The following is a 27811-nucleotide window of genomic DNA, read 5'->3' as shown; positions in this document are numbered from 1 at the left end:
CCAGCTTTTGGAGTAGCCATATTTTAGTCCATAATAAAGGAGCCCAGTGTGGCTGCACTTTCTATTGTAGAGGACAGTGTTGCCTCATTGCTAAGTAATTAGAGCATACAGCATTAGGGAGGCCTGTTACAGGGAACTGCTTGATGAGTCTGTCAATAACTAGTTTTATGATGTGGACAGTTGCCTATGGGTGCCTTACACACACACACATATATAATGTTCTATAGTCTACTAGATGTGAAAACATTTGTAATTTTCTATTAGTTGTGCAAATGAATAAAGAAAGCTATACTTTCCTTTTCAGCATTTGGCTAGTTCTTACACCAAATAAATAAGAACTGAAAGGGACATTCCAGTCAAAATTTTAATGTACATATAATTATTACATCTTTGAATAGAAACATATTTGCAATATACAAGTATTAGCAAAAACACTTCTATTAAAAGTTATCACTGTTTTAGTGTTAACATTTTTTTCTGCATGTGAAGCATAGCTAGATATTGTCACAGCACCCACATTTTAAACATTGCAACTGCTCAGATCATCAGTGGGGCTTGTATCATGTCAGCAATTAACAAATTGAGTCATTACCAGACGGTACGAGCACCTTAGGCTCTCTAAGCAAGTGCTGTGTTTAAAATGCTTGTGCACGGTGCATACTTAAATACACATTTGAAACAGCTATAGCTTTTATTAGAAGCATTTTTGCTAATGCATGTATACTACAAAATTGCTTCTGTTCAATACCAAAATGCACCCATGTGGTTTCCAATTTTGGCTGGAATATCTATTGAAGTACATTACTGGAAATATAGATATTTTCATAGAAATTATGAGTTGCACTTCAATTCTAATATATCTGTCAGATACAAACAGAATGCTGACAATTCAGGACAACTTTGTTTGCACCATCAATAAGGAATTACAGATATGGCACAATCTCCTTGCATCTGTGTATACAGTGTTATGTATATAGAGGAGCCCTTGCATACAGTATGTACTTGAAGAAATTTGCCAATACTTATTAAAATAAGAAGGCAGCTGTGTAAATTCTGCAGAGAATCTTTAATTTCTCTTGTTAAGTGTGTTCAGTCCACGGGTCATCCATTACTTATGGGATATATTCTCCTTCCCAACAGGAAGTTGCAAGAGGATCACCCAAGCAGAGCTGCTATATAGCTCCTCCCCTCACATGTCATACCCAGTCATTCTCTTGCAACCCTCAACAAAGAAGGAGGTCGCGAGAGGAGTTGGAGTTTTTACTTAATTATTCTTCAATCAAAAGTTTGTTATTTTAAAATGACACCGGAGTGTGCCGTTTTTTGTATCTCAGGCAGTATTTGGAGAAGAATCTGCCTGCGTTTTTCTATGATCTTAGCAGACGTAACTAAGATCCGCTGGCTGTTCTCGACATTCTGAGGAGTAGGGTAACTTCAGAAAGAGGGGAATAGCATGCGGGGTCCCCCGCAAATGAGGTATGTGCAGTACATTATTTTCTGGGAATGGAATTGACTAAGGCCTAGATTTAGAGTTCGGCGGTAAAAGGGCTGTTAACGCTCCGCGGGTTTTTTTCTGGCCGCACCATAAATTTAACTCTGGTATCGAGAGTTCAAACAAATGCTGCGTTAGGCTCCAAAAAAGGAGCGTAGAGCATTTTTACCGCAAATGCAACTCTCGATACCAGAGTTGCTTACGGACGCGGCCGGCATCAAAAACGTGCTCGTGCACGATTCTCCCATAGGAAACAATGGGGCTGTTTGAGCTGAAAAAAAACCTAACACCTGCAAAAAAGCAGCGTTCAGCTCCTAACGCAGCCCCATTGTTTCCTATGGGGAAACACCTCCTAAGTCTGCACCTAACACCCTAACATGTACCCCGAGTCTAAACACCCCTAACCTTACACTTATTAACCCCTAATCTGCCGCCCCCCGCTATCGCTGACCCCTGCATTACACTTTTAACCCCTAATCTGCCGCTCCGTAAACCGCCGCCACCTACGTTATCCCTATGTACCCCTAATCTGCTGCCCTAACATCGCCGACCCCTATGTTATATTTATTAACCCCTAATCTGCCCCCCACAACGTCGCCGACACCTACCTACACTTATTAACCCCTAATCTGCCGAGCGGACCTGAGCGCTACTATAATAAAGTTATTAACCCCTAATCCGCCTCACTAACCCTATCATAAATAGTATTAACCCCTAATCTGCCCTCCCTAACATCGCCGACACCTACCTTCAATTATTAACCCCTAATCTGCCGACCGGAGCTCACCGCTATTCTAATAAATGTATTAACCCCTAAAGCTAAGTCTAACCCTAACACTAACACCCCCCTAAGTTAAATATAATTTTTATCTAACGAAATAAATTAACTCTTATTAAATAAATAATTCCTATTTAAAGCTAAATACTTACCTGTAAAATAAATCCTAATATAGCTACAATATAAATTATAATTATATTATACCTATTTTAGGATTAATATTTATTTTACAGGCAACTTTGTAATTATTTTAACCAGGTACAATAGCTATTAAATAGTTAAGAACTATTTAATAGTTACCTAGTTAAAATAATTACAAATTTACCTGTAAAATAAATCCTAACCTAAGATATAATTAAACCTAACACTACCCTATCAATAAAATAATTAAATAAACTACCTACAATTACCTACAATTAACCTAACACTACACTATCAATAAATTAATTAAACACAATTGCTACAAATAAATAACATTAAATAAACTATCTAAAGTACAAAAAATAAAAAAGAACTAAGTTACAGAAAATAATAAAATATTTACAAACATAAGAAAAATATTACAACAATTTTAAACTAATTACACCTACTCTAAGCCCCCTAATAAAATAACAAAGCCCCCCAAAATAAAAAATTCCCTACCCTATTCTAAAATACAAATATTACAAGCTCTTTTACCTTACCAGCCCTGAACAGGGCCCTTTGCGGGGCATGCCCCAAGAATTTCAGCTCTTTTGCCTGTAAAAAAAAACATACAATACCCCCCCCCCAACATTACAACCCACCACCCACATACCCCTAATCTAACCCAAACCCCCCTTAAATAAACCTAACACTACCCCCCCTGATGATCTTCCTACCTTGTCTTCACCATGCCAGGTTCACCGATCCGTCCTGGCTCCAAGATCTTCATCCAACCCAAGCGGGGGCTAGACATCCACTGAAGAAGTCCAGAAGAGGGTCCAAAGTCTTCCTCCTATCCGGCAAGAAGAGGACATCCGGACCGGCAAACATCTTCTCCAAGCGGCATCTTCTATCTTCTTCCATCCGATGACGACCGGCTCCATCTTGAAGACCTCCAGCGCGGATCCATCCTCTTCTTCCGACGACTAGACGACGAATGACGGTTCCTTTAAGGGACGTCATCCAAGATGGCGTCCCTCGAATTCCGATTGGCTGATAGGATTCTATCAGCCAATCGGAATTAAGGTAGGAATTTTCTGATTGGCTGATGGAATCAGCCAATCAGAATATAGTTCAATCCGATTGGCTGATCCAATCAGCCAATCAGATTGAGCTCGCATTCTATTGGCTGTTCCGATCAGCCAATAGAATGCGAGCTCAATCTGATTGGCTGATTGGATCAGCCAATCGGATTGAACTATATTCTGATTGGCTGATTCCATCAGCCAATCAGAAAATTCCTACCTTAATTCCGATTGGCTGATAGAATCCTATCAGCCAATCGGAATTCGAGGGACGCCATCTTGGATGACGTCCCTTAAAGGAACCGTCATTCGTCGTCTAGTCGTCGGAAGAAGAGGATGGATCCGCGCTGGAGGTCTTCAAGATGGAGCCGGTCGTCATCGGATGGAAGAAGATAGAAGATGCCGCTTGGAGAAGATGTTTGCCGGTCCGGATGTCCTCTTCTTGCCGGATAGGAGGAAGACTTTGGACCCTCTTCTGGACTTCTTCAGTGGATGTCTAGCCCCCGCTTGGGTTGGATGAAGATCTTGGAGCCAGGACGGATCGGTGAACCTGGCATGGTGAAGACAAGGTAGGAAGATCATCAGGGGGGTAGTGTTAGGTTTATTTAAGGGGGGTTTGGGTTAGATTAGGGGTATGTGGGTGGTGGGTTGTAATGTTGGGGGGGGGGTATTGTATGTTTTTTTTTACAGGCAAAAGAGCTGAAATTCTTGGGGCATGCCCCGCAAAGGGCCCTGTTCAGGGCTGGTAAGGTAAAAGAGCTTGTAATATTTGTATTTTAGAATAGGGTAGGGAATTTTTTATTTTGGGGGGCTTTGTTATTTTATTAGGGGGCTTAGAGTAGGTGTAATTAGTTTAAAATTGTTGTAATATTTTTCTTATGTTTGTAAATATTTTATTATTTTCTGTAACTTAGTTCTTTTTTATTTTTTGTACTTTAGATAGTTTATTTAATGTTATTTATTTGTAGCAATTGTGTTTAATTAATTTATTGATAGTGTAGTGTTAGGTTAATTGTAGGTAATTGTAGGTAGTTTATTTAATTATTTTATTGATAGGGTAGTGTTAGGTTTAATTATATCTTAGGTTAGGATTTATTTTACAGGTAAATTTGTAATTATTTTAACTAGGTAACTATTAAATAGTTCTTAACTATTTAATAGCTATTGTACCTGGTTAAAATAATTACAAAGTTGCCTGTAAAATAAATATTAATCCTAAAATAGGTATAATATAATTATAATTTATATTGTAGCTATATTAGGATTTATTTTACAGGTAAGTATTTAGCTTTAAATAGGAATTATTTATTTAATAAGAGTTAATTTATTTCGTTAGATAAAAATTATATTTAACTTAGGGGGGTGTTAGTGTTAGGGTTAGACTTAGCTTTAGGGGTTAATACATTTATTAGAATAGCGGTGAGCTCCGGTCGGCAGATTAGGGGTTAATAATTGAAGGTAGGTGTCGGCGATGTTAGGGAGGGCAGATTAGGGGTTAATACTATTTATGATAGGGTTAGTGAGGCGGATTAGGGGTTAATAACTTTATTATAGTAGCGCTCAGGTCCGCTCGGCAGATTAGGGGTTAATAAGTGTAGGTAGGTGTCGGCGACGTTGTGGGGGGCAGATTAGGGGTTAATAAATATAACATAGGGGTCGGCGATGTTAGGGGTAGCAGATTAGGGGTACATAGGGATAACGTAGGTGGCGGCGAGTTGCGGTCGGAAGATTAGGGGTTAATTATTTTAAGTAGCTTGCGGCGACGTTGTGGGGGGCAAGTTAGGGGTTAATAGATATAATACAGGGGTCGGCGGTGTTAGGGGCAGCAGATTAGGGGTACATAAGTATAACGTAGGTGGCGGTCGGCAGATTAGGGGTTAAAAATTTTAATCGAGTGGCGGCGATGTGGGGGGACCTCGGTTTAGGGGTACATAGGTAGTTTATGGGTGTTAGTGTACTTTAGGGTACAGTAGTTAAGAGCTTTATAAACCGGCGTTAGCCAGAAAGCTCTTAACTCCTGCTATTTTCAGGCGGCTGGAATCTTGTCGTTAGAGCTCTAACGCTCACTGCAGAAACGACTCTAAATACCAGCGTTAGAAAGATCCCATTGAAAAGATAGGCTACGCAAATGGCGTAGGGGGATCTGCGGTATGGAAAAGTCGCGGCTGAAAAGTGAGCGTTAGACCCTTTAATCACTGACTCCAAATACCAGCGGGCGCCCAAAACCAGCGTTAGGAGCCTCTAACGCTGGTTTTGACGGCTACCGCCGAACTCTAAATCTAGGCCTTAGAAAATACTGCTGTTACCCATATGATGTAAGTACAGCCTTAAATGCAGTAGTAGCGACTGGTATCAGGCTGATAAATGTATGCGCAGTTGAGTTATTTTCTAGGGACTAGAATTTGACTGAGAAAATACTGTTAATACTGAAATAATGTTTAAGCCTTATCTGCAGTGGAAGCGACCAGGGCTGCCACTAGAAATTTTGGGGCCCCTGACTTAACCTTTGATCAGGGCCCCCCCCCCTTTGACATGTGCAATTTTTGACCAAGTGACTAAAATGTATATGCACTTTATTCTTAAGTGTCTATTTAAACTTGGAAATGTTGTAAAGGTAGTAACCTACACTGAAACACACACACACACTCACACATAAGGATTCACATATAGACACTCTAGCAAACAAGCAAAGAAACTCAGACACAGACACCCAAACAGACACTCAGCACTTGTTTACATTGACCTGACAAGTAATGAGGTAAACTACAGTTTTGTAAAAAAAATGAGATTTAGAAAACAAAATATGGAGTTCTGATTATCTTTTTGTAAAGGAAGATGCCAACTAAATGATGACAACAGCATGCAGTGGCTGAAAGGAAGGGCCCTGAACTGCCTAAACAATAATTTAAAGGTTAAATGGTGGAGTGGTTACTTCCGGAAAGGTCTCATTAGTCTTAAAGTCTGTAGAAAGATGTGAATAATCAGTAGTAAGGTCAAAATGTCCTAAAAGGAACAGACAATGGACACACACACACACACACACAAACTCAAACTTGCACATACACCCAAGGAAACACCAACAGAGACAGCCTCAGAAAACACACAAAGACATACACACACACACAGACACAGAGACACCCACAGAAAACACAGAAAGACATACATACACACCCTCACTGAGACATCCACAGAAAACACACAAAGACATACACACACGCACCCTCACAGAGACACCCACAGAAAATACACACCCTCTCAGAGACATCCACAGAAAACACAGACATATACACACACACACACCCTCAGAGACATCCACAGAAAACACAGACATACACACCCACCCTCACAGAGGCATCCAGAGAAAATGCACAAAGACAAACACACGCCCACCCTCACAGAGACACCCATAGCAAAAGCTCAAAGACATATGCACACACCCTCACAGACATCCACAGAAAATGCACAAAGACATACACACCCACCCTCACAGAGATACCAACAGAAAAAAAATACATACACACTCATAGAGACGCAAACCAAAGCACAAAGACATAAACACAGACACCCACAGAAACACTCACAGGAGGAAACATTTATGCACCTTGCATCCCCTAAATCAACAGTGTGTGACATGTATGATAAAAAAAATGCAGAAATTAAGAGATTACTTTTTAAAGAATCATATTTGTAAATGTGCAAACAAAAATAATTCTGTGAATTCAAAATTGTACATTAATGATCTGGGTAGATGGCTAGATGAAGAAAAGTACTTTTAAAAGGTTGACATATGTTTGTTTGATATTTTCTCCATTTTCCCTAACCAAGAGCACCACTTCAAATATAGTGTACAAATCTTACCATCTGTCAGCTGTACTTGTGGATTTTGAAAATGCTGTACTCTATATGGTCTTGGTGGAACCATAAGCTGTGGTACTCATACCATTAGATCTGGTTAAATGCAGGATTTAAGCTTGATGGTATGCATTTCAAAATTAAGTCAGCTGTAGAGTAAACTGAACAGTTTTAAGTTAACCTGTCTCATTTCCAACACTGAGCAATCTTAGTCTGAGAGTATAAAATGTTATGCAGATGTAAAAATCTTAGATAAAATGCCTCCTTGTATCTGGAAAGTCCTTGCATAAAGGGGCAGTAAACTGAAATGTAATATATATCATTTGTGTATTGAGGAGGAAACATTTCTGCATGGTTTTAAATATAGAATTTCTACAGCATTGTCATAATCATAAATACACTGCTGCTAAAAAAATGTGTTTTTATGGACCCCTGGCCCCACCATACAACTACTACCAAACTGAAGTTACAATCTTAAATTACACAAAGAAATAAAAAACATTTGCTAAGTAAGTCCTACCTCCTCTGCAAATGAAAGTGATCAGCCGCCTGACTCAGGCACACACTCTACAAACAAAGTGCCAAGTCTGTCTCACACTGTGCATAGTGGTTTAGTGCACACTCAGAAATCCTCTCAAATGCTAATACTTTACTCCTTGTAATAACATTTCCCATGCTCAATTAGCACTCTGCTGTAGTACCCACTGGTGGCTGCCAAAATGTAAAAAAAAAAAAAAAATTTTTTTTTTTTTTTTTTTTTTTTTTTTAGTTCTTGCCTCATGGGGCCCCCCTAGCCCATTGGGCCCCTGACAGGAGTCACCCCTGTCACCCCCTGATGGCGGCCCTGGAAGCGACTGGTAGCAGGCTTAGTGATAACTTTGCATGACATTCAAAATGTTGTTTTTAAAACGTTTACTGGCATGTTATTCGTTTTGTGAGGTACTTTGGTGATAAATCTTTTTGGGCATGATTTTTTTCCACATGGCTAACGTATTTTCTGCATAGAAGCCGTTATATCAGGTCTCCCACTGTTGTAATATGAGTGGGAGGGACCTTGTTTTAGCGCCTTGTTGCGCTGTTAAAATTCTAGCACAGTCTTCCTGTTTCTTCCTCCTTGATCCAGGACGTCTCTAGAGAGCTCAGGGGTCTTCAAAATTCGTTTTTGAGGGAGGTAATCAGTCACTGCAGATCTGTGACAGTGTGTTTGACTGTGATAAAAGCGTTAAATCTTAATTTGATATCCATTTTTGGGTATTGAGGGGTTAATCATCCTTTTGCTAATGGGTGCAATCCTCTGCTAATTTATACTTTTCTCGTTAAGAATTGTTGACTATAACTGAATTAGTTTTCCTTGTTATTCAACTGTATTTTTAAAAGCGCTGCAGCGTTTTTTATATTGCTTGTAAACTTATTGAAAGTGATTTCCAAGCTTGCTAGCTTCATTGCTAGTCTGTTTAAACATGTCTGATACAGAGGAATCTGCTTGTTCATTATGTTCAAAAGCCGATGTGGAGCCCAATAGAAATATGTGTACCAATTGTATTGATATTACTTTGAATAAAAGTCAATCTGTACCGATAAAGAAATTATCACCAGACAACGAGGGGGAAGTTATGCCATCTAACTCTCCTCACGTGTCAGTACCTGCGTCTCCCGCTCGGGAGGTGCGTAAGATTGAGGCGCCAAGTACATCAAGGCCCTTACAAATCACTTTACATGATATGGCTAATGTTATGAAAGAAGTATTATACAATATGCCCGAATTAAGAGGCAAGCGCGATAGCTCTGGGTTAAGGACAGAGCGCGCTGATGACACGAGAGCCATGTCTGATACTGCGTCACAATTTGCAGAACATGAGGACGGTGAGCTTCATTCTGTCGGTGACGGTTCTGATCCGGGGAGACCGGATTCAGAAATTTTAAATTTAAGCTTGAGAACCTCCGCGTGTTACTAGGGGAGGTGTTAGCGGCTCTGAATGATTGCGACACGGTGGCAATCCCAGAGAAATTATGTAGGTTGGATAGATACTATGCGGTACCGGTGTGTACTGACGTTTTTTCCTATACCAAAAAGGCTTACAGAAATTATTAGTAAGGAGTGGGATAGACCCGGTGTGCCCTTTTCCCCTCCTCCGATATTTAGAAAAATGTTCCCTATAGACGCCACCACACGAGACTTATGGCAGACGGTCCCTAAGGTGGAGGGAGCAGTTTCTACTTTAGCCAAGCGTACCACTATCCCGGTGGAGGATAGCTGTGCTTTCTCAGATCCAATGGATAAAAAATTAGAGGGTTACCTTAAGAAAATTTTTGTTCAACAAGGTTTTATATTGCAGCCTCTTGCATGCATTGCGCCTGTCACGGCTGCAGCGGCATTCTGGTTTGAGTCTCTGGAAGAGGCGATTCGCACAGCACCATTGGATGAGACTTTGAGCAAAATTAGAACACTTAAACTGGCTAATGCGTTTGTTTCGGATGCCGTAGTGCATTTAACCAAACTTACGGCTAAAAATTCCGGATTCGCCATACAGGCGCGCAGGGCGCTATGGCTTAAATCCTGGTCAGCAGATGTAACTTCTAAGTCTAAACTACTTAACATTCCTTTCAAAGGGCAGACCTTATTCGGGCCCGGAAATTATTGCTGACATTACGGGAGGTAAGGGCCACACCCTTCCTCAGGACAGGGCCAAATCAAAGGCCAAACAGTCTAATTTTCGTGCCTTTCGTAACTTCAAGGCAGGAGCAGCATCAACTTCCTCCGCTCCAAAACAGGAAGGAACTACTGCTCGTTACAGACAGGGTTGGAAAGGCAACCAGTCATGGAACAAGGGCAAGCAGGCCAGAAAGCCTACTTCCGCCCCTAAGACAGCATGAAGACGGGGCCCCCTCTCCGGAGACGGATCTAGTGGGGGGCAGACTTTCTCTCTTCGCCCAGGCCTGGGCAAGAGATGTACAGGATCCCTGGACGTTGGAGATTATATCTCAGGGATACCTTCTGGATTTCAAAACTTCTCCTCCACAAGGGAGGTTTCATCTGTCAAGGTTATCAACAAACCTAGTAAAGAAAGAGGCATTTCTACAATGTATACAAGACCTCTTAGTGATGGGAGTGATCCACCCAGTTCCGCGAACGGAACGAGGACAAGGGTTTTACTCAAATCTATTTGTGGTTCCCAAAAAAGAGGGAACCTTCAGACCAATCTTAGACTTAAAAATCTTAAACAAATTCCTAAGGGTTCCATCGTTCAAGATGGAAACCATTCGGACCATCCTGCCCATGATCCAAGAGGGTCAATATATGACCACAGTGGACTTAAAGGATGCCTACCTTCACATACCGATTCACAAAGATCATTATCGGTACCTAAGATTTGCCTTTCTAGACAGGCATTACCAGTTTGTAGCTGTTCCCTTCGGGTTAGCTACGGCCCCGAGAATTTTTACAAAGGTTCTGGGCTCCCTTCTGGCGGTACTAAGACCACGAGGCATAGCGGTGGCTCCGTACCTAGACGACATTCTGATTCAAGCGTCAAGTTTTCAAAATGCAAAGTCTCATACAGAGATAGTTCTGGCATTTCTGAGGTCGCATGGGTGGAAAGTGAACGTGGAAAAGAGTTCTCTGTTACCGCTCACAAGGGTTCCTTTTCTAGGGACTCTTATAGATTCTGTAGAGATGAAGATTTACCTGACGGAGTCCAGGTTATCAAAGATTCTCAATGCTTGCCGTGCCCTTCACTCCATTCCAAGCCCATCAGTAGCTCAGTGTATGGAAGTAATCGGCTTGATGGTCGCGGCAATGGACATAGTGCCATTTGCGCGTCTGCATCTCAGACCGCTGCAACTATGCATGTTAAGTCAGTGGAACGGGGATTACTCAGATCTGTCCCCTTTGCTAAATCTGGACCAGGAGACCAGAGATTCTCTTCTCTGGTGGTTGTCACGGGTTCATCTGTCCGAAGGAATGACCTTTCGCAGACCAGATTGGACGATTGTAACAACAGATGCCAGCCTTCTAGGCTGGGGAGCAGTCTGGAACTCCCTGAAGGCTCAGGGATCGTGGACTCAGGAGGAGAAACTCCTACCAATCAACATTCTAGAATTAAGAGCAATCTTCAATGCTCTTCTAGCTTGGCCTCAGTTAGCAACACTGAGGTTCATCAGGTTTCAGTCGGACAACATCACGACTGTGGCTTACATCAATCATCAAGGGGGAACCAGGAGTTCCCTAGCGATGTTGGAAGTCTCGAAGATAATTCGCTGGGCAGAGTCACACTCTTGCCACCTGTCAGCGATCTACATCCCAGGTGTGGAGAACTGGGAAGCGGATTTTCTAAGTCGCCAGACTTTTCATCCGGGGGAGTGGGAACTACACCCGGAGGTATTTGCTCAACTGATTCGTCGTTGGGGCAAACCGGATCTGGATCTTATGGCATCTCGCCAGAACGCCAAGCTTCCTCGTTACGGATCCAGGTCCAGGGACCCAGGAGCGGTGCTGGTAGATGCACTTGCAGCCCCTTGGGTTTTCAACATAGCTTATGTGTTTCCACCTTTTCCGTTGCTACCTCGACTGATTTCTAGGATCAAACAGGAGAGAGCATCGGTGATTCTGATAGCGCCTGCGTGGCCACGCAGGACCTGGTATGCAGACCTAGTGGACATGTCGTCCTGTCCACCATGGTCTCTACCTCTGAGGCAGGACCTTCTAATTCAGGGTCCTTTCAACCATCCAAACCTAATTTCTCTGAGGCTGACTGCTTGGAGATTGAACGCTTGATTCTATCAAAGCGTGGGTTTTCGGATTCGGTTATTGATACATTGATACAGGCTCGGAAACCTGTTACCAGAAAAATTTACCATAAGATATGGCGTAAATATTTATATTGGTGTGAATCCAAGAGTTACTCATGGAGTAAGGTTAGGATTCCTAGGATATTGGCTTTTCTACAAGAGGGTTTAGAAAAGGGCTTATCCGCTAGTTCACTAAAGGGACAGATTTCTATCTGTCTATTCTTTTACACAAGCGTCTGGCAGGGAATCCAGACGTCCAGGCTTTTTGTCAGGCTTTGGCTAGGATTAAGCCTGTGTTTAAGGCTGTTGCTCCTCCGTGGAGCTTAAACTTGGTTCTTAAAGTTCTTCAAGGTGTTCCGTTTGAACCCCTTCATTCCATTGATATTAAGCTTTTATCTTGGAAAGTTCTGTTTTTGATGGCTATTTCCTCGGCTCGAAGAGTCTCAGAGTTATCTGCCTTACATTGTGATTCTCCTTATCTGATCTTTCATTCAGACAAGGTAGTCCTGCGTACTAAACCTGGGTTTTTGCCTAAGGTTGTTTCTAACAGGAATATCAATCAAGAGATTGTTGTTCCATCATTGTGTCCTAATCCTTCTTCTTTTGCATAATCTAGACGTGGTCCGTGCCCTGAAGTTCTACTTACAGACAACTAAAGATTTTCGACAAACTTCTTCCCTGTTTGTCGTTTACTCTGGACAGAGGAGAGGTCAAAAGGCTTCGGCTACCTCTCTCTCTTTTTGGCTTCGTAGCATAATACGTTTAGGCTATGAGACTGCTGGACAGCAGCCTCCTGAAAGAATTACAGCTCATTCCACTAGAGCTGTGGCTTCCACTTGGGCCTTTAAAAATGAGGCCTCTGTTGAACAGATTTGCAAGGCTGCAACTTGGTCTTCACTTCATACTTTTTCCAAATTTTACAAATTTGACACTTTTGCTTCTTCGGAGGCTGTTTTTGGGAGAAAGGTTCTACAGGCAGTGGTTCCTTCTGTTTAATGTTCCTGCCTTGTCCCTCCCTTCATCCGTGTACTTTAGCTTTGGTATTGGTATCCCATAAGCAATGGATGACCCGTGGACTGAACACACTTAACAAGAGAAAACATAATTTATGCTTACCTGATAAATTTATTTCTCTTGTAGTGTGTTCAGTCCACGGCCCGCCCTGTCTTTTTGAGGTAGGTTCTAAATTATAACTCCAGTCACCACTGCACCCTATAGTTTCTCCTTTCTCGTCTTGTTTCGGTCGAATGACTGGATATGACATGTGAGGGGAGGAGCTATATAGCAGCTCTGCTTGGGTGATCCTCTTGCAACTTCCTGTTGGGAAGGAGAATATATCCAATAAGTAATGGATGACCCGTGGACTGAACACACTACAAGAGAAATAAATTTATCAGGTAAGCATAAATTATGTTTTTTGCAACACCTGTTATGGCTGTTAATCATAAGTATAAAATGTATATCCTGAGCTTAGTTTTAAGTGCAGTGAAATTAAGCGGTTACCAACATGTTAGTCTCATTGTTTTTCTCTATATTAATAGCAAAAATGAAACTGATCATTCTTGATGACTATGAAAAGGCAAGTGAGTGGGCCGCAAAATACATACGGAATCGCATCATCCAGTTTAATCCCGGTCCTACCAAATACTTTACCTTGGGCCTCCCAACAGGTAAGTGGAGTGTATCTGGACTGACTTACTGCAATTAAAGGGACATGAAACCCCAAAAAATATTTTTTGTGATTCAGGTAGAGCATACAGTTTTAAACAACATTCCAATTTACTTATTTTATCTAATTTGCTTTGTTCCTATACCCCAAGGCAGAACACTGTGCAATCTGCCTTCTTATCGCAGAAACTGAAGGGTCTCTACAGAAGAACGGCAGTGGTAGTTAAAAAAAAATTTGCCTGCACTTTTAATTTCTGCCTGCAGGTGTCACTGTTCCGTTCTATCTCAATGTAAATATTTGCTACCTTCCTCTCTTTTCAATTTCCTTCCACTTCCTGAACTCCAGTGCGGTACAGGGTAACAGCACATTACAGAAAAGGTAAGTCAGGTTTTAACAAATGTATTCTAGGAGTGTAGGAGCCAACCAAAATACTGATTTTTTTTGTTCTTTAATAAGTGTGTATATGTTGTATGTGTTGTGTGTGTATATGGTGTGTGTATATGTTGTGTGTGTATATGGTGTGGTTGGGTGTGTGTGTGTGTGTATATAGTGTGTGTGTGTATGTGTTGTGTTTGTGTGTATATGGTGTGTATATATGTGTGTGTGTGTGTGTGTGTATGTTGTTTGTGTGTGTATGTATATGTTTGTGTGTGTATATATGTGTATGTGTGTATAGTGTGTGTGTGTGTATATATGGTGTGTATATAGTGTGTGTGTGTATATGGTGTGTATGTGTGTATATGTTGTGTGTGTATATATACCTGTATGTGTGTGTATGTATATGTTAGTGTGTGTGTGTATATGGTGTATTGTCATCTCCGTGGGGGATTATGTGATTATTTCTAATGTTTCTCTTGTTAAGTGTATCCAGTCCACGGATCATCCATTACTTGTGGGATATTCTCCTTCCCAACAGGAAGTTGCAAGAGGATCACCCACAGCAGAGCTGCTATATAGCTCCTCCCCTCACTGCCATATCCAGTCATTCTCTTGCAACTCTCAACAAAGATGGAGGTCGTAAGAGGACTGTGGTGTTTTATACTTAGTTTATTTCTTCAATCAAAAGTTTGTTATTTTTAAATGGTACCGGAGTGTACTGTTTATCTCAGGCAGTATTTAGAAGAAGAATCTGCCTGCATTTTCTATGATCTTAGCAAAATTAACTAAGATCCTTTGCTGTTCTCACACATTCTGAGGAGTGAGGTAACTTCAGAGGGGGAATGGCGTGCAGGTTTTCCTGCAATAAGGTATGTGCAGTTAATATTTTTCTAGGGATGGAATTTGCTTGAAAATGCTGCTGATACCGAAGTAATGTAAGTAAAGCCTTAAATGCAGTGATAGCGACTGGTATCAGGCTTAATAGAGATACATACTCTTATAAAAGTGTATTTTAAAACGTTTGCTGGCATGTTTAATCGTTTTTTTTATATATGTTTGGTGATAAAACTTATTGGGGCCTAGTTTTTTCCACATGGCTGGCTTGAATTTTGCCTAGAAACAGTTCCCTGAGGCTTTCCACTGTTGTAATATGTGTGGGAGGGGCCTACTTTAGCGCTTTTTTGCGCAGCAAAAATTACAGACACAGACATCCAGCTTCTTCCTGCATGATCCAGGACTTCTCTGAAGGGCTCAAAAGGCTTCAAAAGTCGTATTGAGGGAGGTAAAAAGCCACAGTAGAGCTGTGGCAGTTGTTGTGACTGTTTGAAAAACGTTTTTTGTCATTTGCTATTCCGTTTTTGGTATTAAGGGGTTAATCATCCATTTGCAAGTGGGTGCAATGCTCTGCTAACTTATTACATACACTGTAAAAATTTCGTTAGTGTAACTGCATTTTTTCACTGTTATTTCAAATTTGGAAAAAAATTGTGTTTCTTAAAGGCGCAGTAACGTTTTTTTATATTTCTTGTAAACTTGTTTTAAAGTGTTTTCCAAGCTTGCTAGTCTCATTGCTAGTCTGTTTAAACATGTCTGACACAGAGGAACCTACTTGTTCATTATGTTTGAAAGCCATGGTGGAGCCCCATAGGAGAATGTGTACTAAATGTATTGATTTCACCTTAAACAGTAAAGATCAGTCTTTATCTATAAAAGAATTATCACCAGAGGGTTCTGTCGAGGGGGAAGTTATGCCGACTAACTCTCCCCACGTGTCAGACCCTTCGCCTCCCGCTCAGGGGACGCACGCTAGTATGGCGCCAATTACATCAGGGACGCCCATAGCGATTACCTTGCAGGACATGGCTGCAATCATGAATAATACCCTGTCAGAGGTATTATCTAGATTGCCTGAATTAAGAGGCAAGCGCGATAGCTCTGGGGTTAGGAGAGATACAGAGCGCGCAGATGCTGTAAGAGCCATGTCTGATACTGCGTCACAGTATGCAGAACATGAGGACGGAGAGCTTCAGTCTGTGGGTGACATCTCTGACTCAGATTCAGAGATTTCTAATTTTAAATTTAAGCTTGAGAACCTCCGTGTATTGCTTGGGGAGGTATTAGCTGCTCTGAATGACTGTAACACAGTTGCAATTCCAGAGAAATTGTGTAGGCTGGATAGATACTATGCGGTGCCGGTGTGTACTGATGTTTTTCCTATACCTAAAAGGCTTACAGAAATTATTAGCAAGGAGTGGGATAGACCCGGTGTGCCCTTTTCCCCACCTCCTATATTTAGAAAAATGTTTCCAATAGACGCCACTACATGGGACTTATGGCAGACGGTCCCTAAGGTGGAGGGAGCAGTTTCTACTTTAGCAAAGCGTACCAATATCCCGGTTGAGGACAGTTGTGCTTTTTCAGATCCAATGGATAAAAAATTGGAGGGTTACCTTAAGAAAATGTTTATTCAACAAGATTTTATTTTACAGCCCCTTGCATGCATTGCGCCTGTCACTGCTGCGGCGGCATTCTGGTTTGAGGCCCTGGAAGAGGCCATCCATACAGCTCCATTGAATGAAATGATTGACAAGCTTAGAATGCTTAAGCTAGCTAACTCATTTGTTTCTGATGCCATTGTTCATTTGACTAAACTAACGGCTAAGAATTCCGGATTCGCCATCCAGGCGCGTAGGGCGCTATGGCTTAAATCCTGGTCAGCTGACGTGACTTCAAAGTCTAAATTACTCAACATTCCTTTCAAGGGGCAGACCTTATTCGGGCCTGGCTTGAAGGAAATTATTGCTGACATTACTGGAAGCAAGGGTCATACCCTTCCTCAGGACAGGGCCAAACCAAAGGCCAAACAGTCTAATTTTCGTGCCTTTCGAAATTTCAAGGCAGGAGCAGCATCAACTTCCTCCGCTTCAAAACAAGAGGGAACTGTTGCTCATTCCAGACAGGCTTGGAAACCTAACCAGTCCTGGAACAAGGGCAAGCAGGCCAGAAAGCCTGCTGCTGCCCCCAAGACAGCATGAAGGAACGGCCCCCTATCCGGAAATGGATCTAGTGGGGGGCAGACTTTCTCTCTTCGCCCAGGCGTGATGTTCAGGATCCCTGGGCGTTGGAGATCATATCTCAGGGATATCTTCTGGACTTCAAAGCTTCTCCTCCACAAGGGAGATTTCATCTTTCAAGGTTATCAGCAAACCAGATAAAGAAAGAGGCATTCCTAAGCTGTGTGCAAGACCTCCTTGTAATGGGAGTGATCCATCCAGTTCTGCGGACGGAACAAGGACAGGGGTTTTATTCAAATCTGTTTGTGGTTCCCAAGAAAGATGGAACCTTCAGACCAATCTTGGATCTAAAGATCTTAAACAAATTCCTCAGAGTTCCATCTTCAAAATGGAAACTATTCGGACCATCCTACCCATGATCCAAGAGGGTCAGTACATGACCACAGTGGACTTAAAGGATGTCTACCTTCACATACCGATTCACAAAGATCATCATCGGTTCATAAGGTTTGCCTTTCTAGACAGGCATTACCAATTTGTAGCTCTTCCCTTCGGGTTGGCCACAGCCCCGAGAATTTTTACAAAGGTTCTGGGCTCACTTCTGGCGGTTCTAAGACCGCGAGGCATAGCGGTGGCTCCTTATCTAGACGACATCCTGATACAGGCGTCAAGCTTTCAAATTGCCAAGTCTCATACAGAGATAGTTCTGGCATTTCTGAGGTCGCATGGGTGGAAAGTGAACGTGGAAAAGAGTTCTCTATCCCCACTCACAAGAGTCTCCTTCCTAGGGACTCTTATAGATTCTGTAGAGATGAAAATTTACCTGACGGAGTCCAGGTTATCAAAACTTCTAAATGCTTGCCGTGTCCTTCATTCCATTCCACGCTCGTCAGTGGCTCAGTGCATGGAAGTAATAGGCTTAATGGTAGCGGCAATGGACATAGTGCCATTTGCGCGCCTGCATCTCAGACCGCTGCAATTATGCATGCTAAGTCAGTGGAATGGGGATTACTCAGATTTGTCCCCTCTACTAAATCTGGATCAAGAGACCAGAGATTATCTTCTCTGGTGGCTATCTCGGGTCCATCTGTCCAAGGGTATGTCCTTTCGCAGGCCAGATTGGACGATTGTAACAACAGATGCCAGCCTTCTAGGTTGGGGGTGCAGTCTGGAACTCCCTGAAGGCTCAGGGATCGTGGACTCAGGAGGAGAAACTCCTCCCAATAAATATTCTGGAGTTAAGAGCAATATTCAATGCTCTTCTAGCTTGGCCTCAGTTAGCAACCCTGAGGTTCATCAGATTTCAGTCGGACAACATCACGACTGTGGCTTACATCAACCATCAAGGGGGAACCAAGAGTTCCCTAGCGATGTTAGAAGTCTCAGATAATTCGCTGGGCAGAGTCTCACTCTTGCCACCTGTCAGCGATCCACATCCCAGGCGTAGAGAACTGGGAGGCGGATTTTCAAAGTCGTCAGACTTTTCATCCGGGGGAGTGGGAACTCCATCCGGAGGTGTTTGCTTAACTGGTCCATCGTTGGGGCAAACCAAAACTGGATCTCATGGCGTCTCGCCAGAAGCCAAGCTTCCTTGTTACGGATCCAGGTCCAGGGACCGGGAGCGACGCTGATAGATGCTCTAGCAGCTCCTTGGTTCTTCAACCTGGCTTATGTGTTTCCACCGTTTTCTCTGCTCCCTCGACTGATTGCCAAAATCAAACAGGAGAGAGCATCGGTGATTCTGATAGCGCCTGCGTGGCCACGCAGGACCTGGTATGCAGACCTAGTGGACATGTCATCTCTTCCACCATGGACTCTGCCTCTGAGGCAGGACCTTCTAATACAAGGTCCTTTCAATCATCCAAATCTAATTTCTCTGAGACTGACTGCATGGAGATTGAACGCTTGATTCTATCAAGGCGTGGCTTCTCCGAGTCAGTCATTGATACCTTAGTAGAGGCACGAAAGCCTGTCACTAGGAAAATCTACCATAAGATATGGCGTAAATACAGTATCTTTATTGGTGTGAATCCAAGAGTTACTCATGGAGTAAGGTTAGGATTCCTAGGATATTGTCCTTTCTCCAAGAGGGTTTGGACAAAGGATTATCAGCTAGTTCTTTAAAGGGACAGATCTCTGCTCTGTCTATTCTTTTGCACAAGCGTCTGGCAGAGGTTCCAGACGTCCAGGCCTTTTGTCAGGCTTTGGTTAGGATTAAGCCTGTGTTTAAAACTGTTGCTCCCCCGTGGAGCTTAAACTTGGTTCTTAAAGTTCTTCAGGGAGTTCCGTTTGAACCCCTTCATTCCATTGATATTAAACTTTTATCTTGGAAAGTTCTGTTTTTGATGGCTATTTCCTCGGCTCAAAGAGTCTCTGAGTTATCTGCCTTACAATGTGATTCTCCTTATCTGATTTTTCATTCAGACAAGGTAGTTCTGCGTACCAAACCTGGGTTTTTACCTAAGTTGGTTTCTAACAGGAATATCAATCAAGAGATTGTTGTTCCATCATTGTGTCCTAATCCTTCTTCAAAGAAGGAACGTCTTTTGCATAATCTGGACGTAGTCCGTGCCTTGAAGTTTTACTTACAGGCTACTAAAGATTTTCGTCAAACATCTGCCCTGTTTGTCGTTTACTCTGGACAGAGGAGAGGTCAAAAAGCTTCGGCAACCTCTCACTCCTTTGGCTTCGGAGCATAATACGCTTAGCCTATGAGACTGCTGGACAGCAGCCCCCTGAAAGGATTACAGCTCATTCTACTAGAGCTGTGGCTTCCACCTGGGCCTTTAAAAATGAGGCCTCTGTTGAACAGATTTGCAAGGCTGCGACTTGGTCTTTGCTTCACACCTTTTCAAAATTTTACAAATTTGATACTTTTGCTTCTTCGGAGGCTGTTTTTGGGAGAAAGGTTCTACAGGCAGTGGTTCCTTCCGTTTAAGTTCCTGCCTTGTCCCTCCCATCATCCGTGTACTTTAGCTTTGGTATTGGTATCCCACAAGTAATGAATGATCCGTGGACTGGATACACTTAACAAGAGAAAACATAATTTATGCTTACCTGATAAATTTATTTCTCTTGTAGTGTATCCAGTCCAAGGCCCGCCCTGTCCTTTTAAGGCAGGTCTAAATTTTAATTAAACTACAGTCACCACTGCACCCTATGGTTTCTCCTTTCTCGGCTTGTTTCGGTCGAATGACTGGATATGGCAGTGAGGGGAGGAGCTATATAGCAGCTCCGCTGTGGGTGATCCTCTTGCAACTTCCTGTTGGGAAGGAGAATATCCCACAAGTAATGGATGATCCGTGGACTGGATACACTACAAGAGAAATAAATTTATCAGGTAAGCATAAATTATGTTTTTTCCATTTGCAAGAGCACTAAATGTCAGCACTATTATTTTCTGCCATGTAGTGCTCCTGACACCTACCCAGGTATCTCCTCAGCAAAGAATACCATGTGAACAAAGCAGATTTGATAATAGAAGTTAATTGGAAATATTTTTAAAATTGTATGCTTTGAATCCTAAAATAACTATTTTCCATGGTTTTTTTTGTAAAACGTGAAATGTGTTTCTATAATCTGGAACTATAGAACACAGAGCGCATCCACGACTCAAGGTGAATCAAATACAACTTATTGTGAGCATACAAATGATTACACTTACTAGAAGATAAAATGATCGTGCCTCGATAAAAATAAGTCTTTTAAAATAACTCCGGATGGCAGTCCCATACAGGCTCGGATTGGAAATTCACCAGCTCCTCCTCCCGTGGGCTCCCAGCTTGGTGTAATTGCTGCGGACCTGCTTGATCTTAATGCGGCTTGTACGATACTAACGGATGTTCAGACAGTCCTTCTTCACGTCTACGCGTTTCGTCCTGCTTGCTCGGACTTTGTCAAGACTCTGAAGGCGCCTTCAGAGTCTTGACAAAGTCTGAGCAAGCAGGACGAAACGCGTAGATGTGAAGGACTGTCTGAACATCCGTTAGTGTCGTACAAGCCGCATTAAGATCAAGCAGGTCCGCAGCAATTACACCAAGCGGGGAGCCCACAGGAGGAGGAGCTGGTGAATTTCCAATCCGAGCCTGTATGGGACTGCCATCCGGAGTTATTTTAAAAGACTTGTTTTTATCAAGGCACGGTCATTTTATCTTCTAGTAAGTGTAATCGTTTGTATACTCACAATAAATTGTATTTGATTCACCTTGAGTCGTGGATGCGCTCTGTGCTCTATCGTTCCAGTTTATGTGTCGTCAGTGTACTCCTTAGTACCCTGGGAAAGGCAGCAGCACCACTGATTCAGTAACACAGGAGAGTTACCCAGAGGACGTGAAAACTCCAAGTGGAAATAAAGTTTATTGAGACCAGTTTTTCTACCATACTCCCATACAGCCGCAATTTTATTTAATTATTTATTTATTATTTTTTATTAAGTATTTATAAAGTGAACATTAGTTCATTACTAGTTGTGAATTTTAAACATAAAATGTGGATACAATAAATTGTTGGCAACATTCATACATGAAATAAGGTTGTTATTTGAATTTATTCACATAGGAACCTCACAGTATATGTTTTATTGATATATGTATTTAATAATTATAGGTTTTTAATTTTATATGTAATTTAGTACAAACAGTTAGCGCAGTAATTGAATTTTTTGGTGTTTCTATAATAGTGCAACATTTGCAACTGATATCTAGAACCACATAAATAATAACAAAACAAATGCATTTTAAACTGAAGCTGCTTATGTGTTTTTATTAAACCTTTTAAAATACACTCGCTGTGGAAGCTCTTAGTGTAGGGTGTTTGCCAGGTGATGACTTCACAACAGTAAGGAATTTATCAGGTAAGAATAAATGATGTTTTATAGTGATAGCAGCTCACAAGTAATACTGGGCTGTGTAGTATGTAATAATGTACACGGTAGGTTAGGAAATGAGTTTTGCTTTCACTGCTGTTTGGCTTTGAACACTATTAAGAGAGTTGTACTGAACATATTATACTTGCACTCCTTGGGGTCCATTTATTAATGTGCGGACGGACATGATCCGATATAGCGGATCATGTCCGCCGCACATCGATATAGCGGATCATGTCCGCCGCACATCGATATAGCGGATCATGTCCGCCGCACATCGATATAGCGGATCATGTCCGCCGCACATCAATATTGCGGATCATGTCCGCCGCACATCAATAAATGCCGACAGCATACGCTGTCGGCATTTATCATTGCACCAGCAGTTCTTGTTAACTGCTGGTGCAATACCACCCCCTGCAGATTCGCTGCCAATCGGCTGCTAGCAGGGGGTGTCAATCAGCCTGATTTATGAAGCAGCGGATGCTGCCTCTGACCCACTGAAGCGGAGTGGGTCAGAGGGGCTTGTTTTGCACCTAATTCAGTGCATAGTGTGTTTCTCTTCTTTTCACATGTTTATAATACCTGGAAGCCAGTTGAGATAAAATCAAGAAGTACAAATTAATGGTATATGGCTCAGCTTCCAAATGTAGAAAAATAGAATTGCTTTTAACTTTATTGTAGGAACAACAGTAAATAGACAAAAATAAAAGTTAGGTAGAACCTGTTTTGATTTTAAAGCTTGACAGCAAGTGTGTTCTACTGGTCCTTAAAGAGATACTGAACCCAATTTTTTTTTTCTTTCATGATTCAGATAGAGCATGCAATTTTAAGCAACTTTCTAATTTACTCCTATTATCAAATTTTCATCATTTTCTTGGTATCTTTATTTGAAAAAGCAGGAATGTAAGCTTACAAGCCGGCCCATTTTAGTGCAGTTCCCTGGATAGCGATTGGTGACTGCATTTAACCACCAATCAGCAAGCGCTACCCAGGTGCTGATCCAAAGATGGGCCAGCTCATAAGCTGACATTCCTGCTTTTTCAAAAAAAGATACCAAGAGCATGAAGAAAATGGATAATAGGAGTAAATTAAAAAGTTGCTTAAATTTGCATGCTCTATCTGAATCGTGAAATAAAAATTGGGTTCAGTATCCCTTTAAGGGATAAGAAGAACTCCTTTATTGGTTTAAGGGATAAGAAGAACTCCTTTATTGGTTTAAGGGATAAGAAGAACTCCTTTATTGGTTTAAGGGATAAGAAGAACTCCTTTATTGGTTTAAGGGATAAGAAGAACTCCTTTTATTGGTGACTTTTGTGTCCCTTTAAAGATACTTTGGCTGTGCATTGGACCCCATATCCTTAGGGTCAAATTGTTCAGTTGATGTCCCTAGAAATTCTACTTGTGAAGCCATTAATACAATCCCAAAATATATTTCTCCAACATAGGTGTGTCCGGTCCACGGCGTCATCCTTACTTGTGGGATATTCTCCTCCCCAACAGGAAATGGCAAAGAGCCCAGCAAAGCTGGTCACATGATCCCTCCTAGGCTCCGCCTACCCCAGTCATTCTCTTTGCCGTTGTACAGGCAACATCTCCACGGAGATGGCTTAGAGTTTTTTAGTGTTTAACTGTAGTTTTTCATTATTCAATCAAGAGTTTGTTATTTTCAAATAGTGCTGGTACGTACTATTTACTCAGAAACAGAAAAGAGATGAAGAATTCTGTTTGTATGAGGAAAATGATTTTAGCAACCGTAACTAAAATCCATGGCTGTTCCACACAGGACTGTTGAGAGCATTAACTTCAGTTGGGGGAACAGTTTGCAGTCCTTTGCTGCTTGAGGTATGACACATTCTAACAAGACGATGTAATGCTGGAAGCTGTCATTTTCCCTATGGGATCCGGTAAGCCATGTTTATTTCGATTGTAAATAAGGGCTTCACAAGGGCTTATTTAGACTGTAGACATATTTTGGGCTAAATCGATTGATATTAACACTTATTTAGCCTTGAGGAATCATTTATTCTGGGTATTTTGATATATTTATATCGGCAGGCACTGTTTTAGACACCTTATTCTTTAGGGGCTTTCCCAAAGCATAGGCAGAGTCTCATTTTCGCGCCGGTGTTGCGCACTTGTTTTTTGAGAGGCATGGCATGCAGTCGCATGTGAGAGGAGCTCTGATACTGATAAAAGACTTCTGAAGGCATCATTTGGTATCGTATTCCCCTTGGGTTTGGTTGGGTCTCAGCAAAGCAGATACCAGGGACTGTAAAGGGGTTAAAGCTTAAAACGGCTCCGGTTCCGTTATTTTAAGGGTTAAAGCTTCCAAAATTGGTGTGCAATATTTTCAAGGCTTTAAGACACTGTGGTGAAAGTTTGGTGAATTTTGAACAATTCCTTCATGTTTTTTCGCAATTGCAGTAATAAAGTGTGTTCAGTTTAAAATTTAAAGTGACAGTAACGGTTTTATTTCAAAACGTTTTTTGTACTTTCTTATCAAGTTTATGCCTGTTTAACATGTCTGAACTACCAGATAGACTGTGTTCTGAATGTGGGGAAGCCAGAATTCCTATTCATTTAAATAAATGTGATTTATGTGATAATGACAATGATGCCCAAGATGATTCCTCAAGTGAGGGGAGTAAGCATGGTACTGCATCATTCCCTCCTTCGTCTACACGAGTCTTGCCCACTCAGGAGGCCCCTAGTACATCTAGCGCGCCAATACTCCTTACTATGCAACAATTAACGGCTGTAATGGATAATTCTGTCAAAAACATTTTAGCCAAAATGAACCCTTGTCAGCGTAAGCGTGGATGCTCTGTTTTAGTTACTGAAGAGCATGACGACGCTGATATTAATATCTCTGAAGGGCCCCTAACCCAATCTGAGGGAGCCAGGGAGGTTTTGTCTGAGGGAGAAATTACTGATTTAGGGAACATTTCTCAGCAGGCTGAATCTGATGTGATTACTTTTAAATTTAAATTGGAACATCTCCGCATTTTGCTTAAGGAGGTATTATCCACTCTGGATGATTGTGAAAATTTGGTCATCCCAGAGAAACTATGTAAAATGGACAAGTTCTTAGAGGTGCCGGGGCTCCCAGAAGCTTTTCCTATACCCAAGCGGGTGGCGGACATTGTTAATAAAGAATGGGAAAGGCCCGGTATTCCTTTCGTCCCTCCCCCCATATTTAAAAAATTGTTTCCTATGGTCGACCCCAGAAAGGACTTATGGCAGTCAGTCCCCAAGGTCGAGGGAGCGGTTTCTACTTTAAACAAACGCACCACTATTCCCATAGAGGATAGTTGTGCTTTCAAAGATCCTATGGATAAAAAATTAGAAGGTTTGCTTAAAAAGATGTTTGTTCAGCAAGGTTACCTTCTACAACCCATTTCATGCATTGTCCCTGTCACTACAGCCGCATATTTCTGGTTTGATGAACTGATTAAGGTGCTCGATAGTGACTCTCCTCCTTATGAGGAGATTATGGACAGAGTCAATGCTCTCAAATTGGCTAATTCTTTCACTCTAGACGCCTCTTTGCAATTGGCTAAGTTAGCGGCTAAGAATTCTGGGTTTGCTGTTGTGGCGCGCAGAGCGCTTTGGTTGAAATCTTGGTCGGCTGATGCGTCTTCCAAGAACAAGCTACTAAACATTCCTTTCAAGGGGAAAACGCTGTTTGGTCCTGACTTGAAAGAGATTATCTCTGATATCACTGGGGGTAAGGGCCATGCCCTTCCTCAGGATCGGCCTTTCAAGGCAAAAAATAGACCTAATTTTCGTCCCTTTCGTAAAAACGGACCAGCCCAAGGTGCTACAAAGGATTTTAGACAAACATCTTCCCTGTTTGTTGTTTATTCAGGTAAAAGGAGAGGTCAAAAAGCAACTTCTACCTCTCTCTCTTTTTGGATTAAAAGCATCATCAGATTGGCTTACGAGACTGCCGGACGGCAGCCTCCCGAAAGAATCACGGCTCATTCCACTAGGGCTGTGGCTTCCACATGGGCCTTCAAGAACGAGGCTTCTGTTGATCAGATATGTAGGGCAGCGACTTGGTCTTCACTGCACACTTTTACCAAATTTTACAAGTTTGATACTTTTGCTTCTTCTGAGGCTATTTTTGGGAGAAAGGTTTTGCAAGCCGTGGTGCCTTCCATTTAGGTGACCTGATTTGCTCCCTCCCTTCATCCGTGTCCTAAAGCTTTGGTATTGGTTCCCACAAGTAAGGATGACGCCGTGGACCGGACACACCTATGTTGGAGAAAACAGAATTTATGTTTACCTGATAAATTTCTTTCTCCAACGGTGTGTCCGGTCCACGGCCCGCCCTGGTTTTTTAATCAGGTCTGATAATTTATTTTCTTTAACTACAGTCACCACGGTACCATATGGTTTCTCCTATGCTATTATTCCTCCTTAACGTCGGTCGAATGACTGGGGTAGGCGGAGCCTAGGAGGGATCATGTGACCAGCTTTGCTGGGCTCTTTGCCATTTCCTGTTGGGGAGGAGAATATCCCACAAGTAAGGATGACGCCGTGGACCGGACACACCGTTGGAGAAAGAAATTTATCAGGTAAACATAAATTCTGTTTTTCTTTAGAAAAGTAATCTGTTGTACTTTGTTTAAAACTACATATATTATTAAATTATGTTTTTTTTCTGTTCCAACCTTGCAGGAAGCACTCCTTTGGGATGCTACAAAAAACTAATTGAGTATCATAAAAATGGAGACCTGTCCTTTAAGTATGTAAAAACATTTAATATGGATGAATATGTGGGTGAGTATGAATTGACATACATATGTTGCGCAAAGCCAAAACCTTTATAAAATACCTGTACTGTACCACCAAAAAAGTAATTTTGCTACATAAAGAGAGTGAAATCAAATTTCAGACAATGTAACATGCAGTTAGGCATGCTGGGAGGGTTGCTATGGAGTAACTATTGGATCTGTGCTTAGATTAAAAAAGAGCACAGAATGAATAAATACAATCTACAGGAAATCTTACCTCAAAAAGCTACATTAAAGGGGCATTCAAGTCAAAATTAAACTTGTATGGGTCAAATAGAGCATGCCATAAGACTTAAATTCACTTCCATTATCAAATTGACTTTGTTTTCTTGGTGTCCTTTGTTGAAAAGCATAGGTTCATATCCTCAGCAGCAATGTACTATTTGAAGCTAGCTAGTAATTGATTTCTACATACCATTTGTCTTTTGTCATTGGCTCACCAGATGTGTTCATCTAGGTCCCAATAGTGCATTGCTGCACCTGTGAGTTTAATCACTTTGAAGGTTTTAAAAACAGAGCACTTTATTATAGCACTAATGCTTGCATATAACACAGAGTTTTTTCTTTTTGCCCTTTTATGTCCCTTTAACTAATCATTATTCTGGACTGGAGTTGGTATTGTATCCCTCTGATGTAGTTATAACAAATAGCTAATATACCTTTTTGTTCTCTGTGCTTCTCCACGTCTCTTGTATATTTTAATCCTGATCCATGTGTTGGTATCTATGACATTATGTGCACTCTCTTCTACATTTGTTTATGTTTATACGTTTTTCTTTTTTATTTGTCATAACACCCTTTTTTTGCCTTGTCACCAAAATGTTATTATGCCTTACTGCGACACACAGGTTTGTTTATCTATCTGCCAATAAACACTAATAAATACAAATAAATATTACCTGGCACTATGGAAGTTTTAGTAGGTGAAATATAGTAGGTGTAGTATTTGTATAATTCTAGTGCAAC

At 41.6% G+C, this 27811-nt stretch overlaps 1 protein-coding gene across 1 annotated transcript in view; it reads left to right on the top strand.

Moving 5' to 3' along the window:
* The window catches only part of GNPDA1 (glucosamine-6-phosphate deaminase 1), a 129473-nt gene that overhangs the window by 10553 nt on the left and 91109 nt on the right, over nucleotides 1-27811 (top strand). The window contains exons 2-3 of the mRNA XM_053717167.1: nucleotides 13660-13788; nucleotides 26730-26831. Coding sequence (XP_053573142.1) covers nucleotides 13665-13788; nucleotides 26730-26831 — 226 coding nt within the window. The 5' untranslated portion in view covers nucleotides 13660-13664. The remainder of the gene's footprint in view (nucleotides 1-13659; nucleotides 13789-26729; nucleotides 26832-27811) is intronic.

Source organism: Bombina bombina, chromosome 6 (genome assembly GCF_027579735.1).
Source record: "Bombina bombina isolate aBomBom1 chromosome 6, aBomBom1.pri, whole genome shotgun sequence".
NCBI classification, from domain to species: domain Eukaryota; kingdom Metazoa; phylum Chordata; class Amphibia; order Anura; family Bombinatoridae; genus Bombina; species Bombina bombina.
Note: the sequence above shows the minus strand (reverse complement) of the source record. Positions and strands in the feature narration are given on the sequence as shown.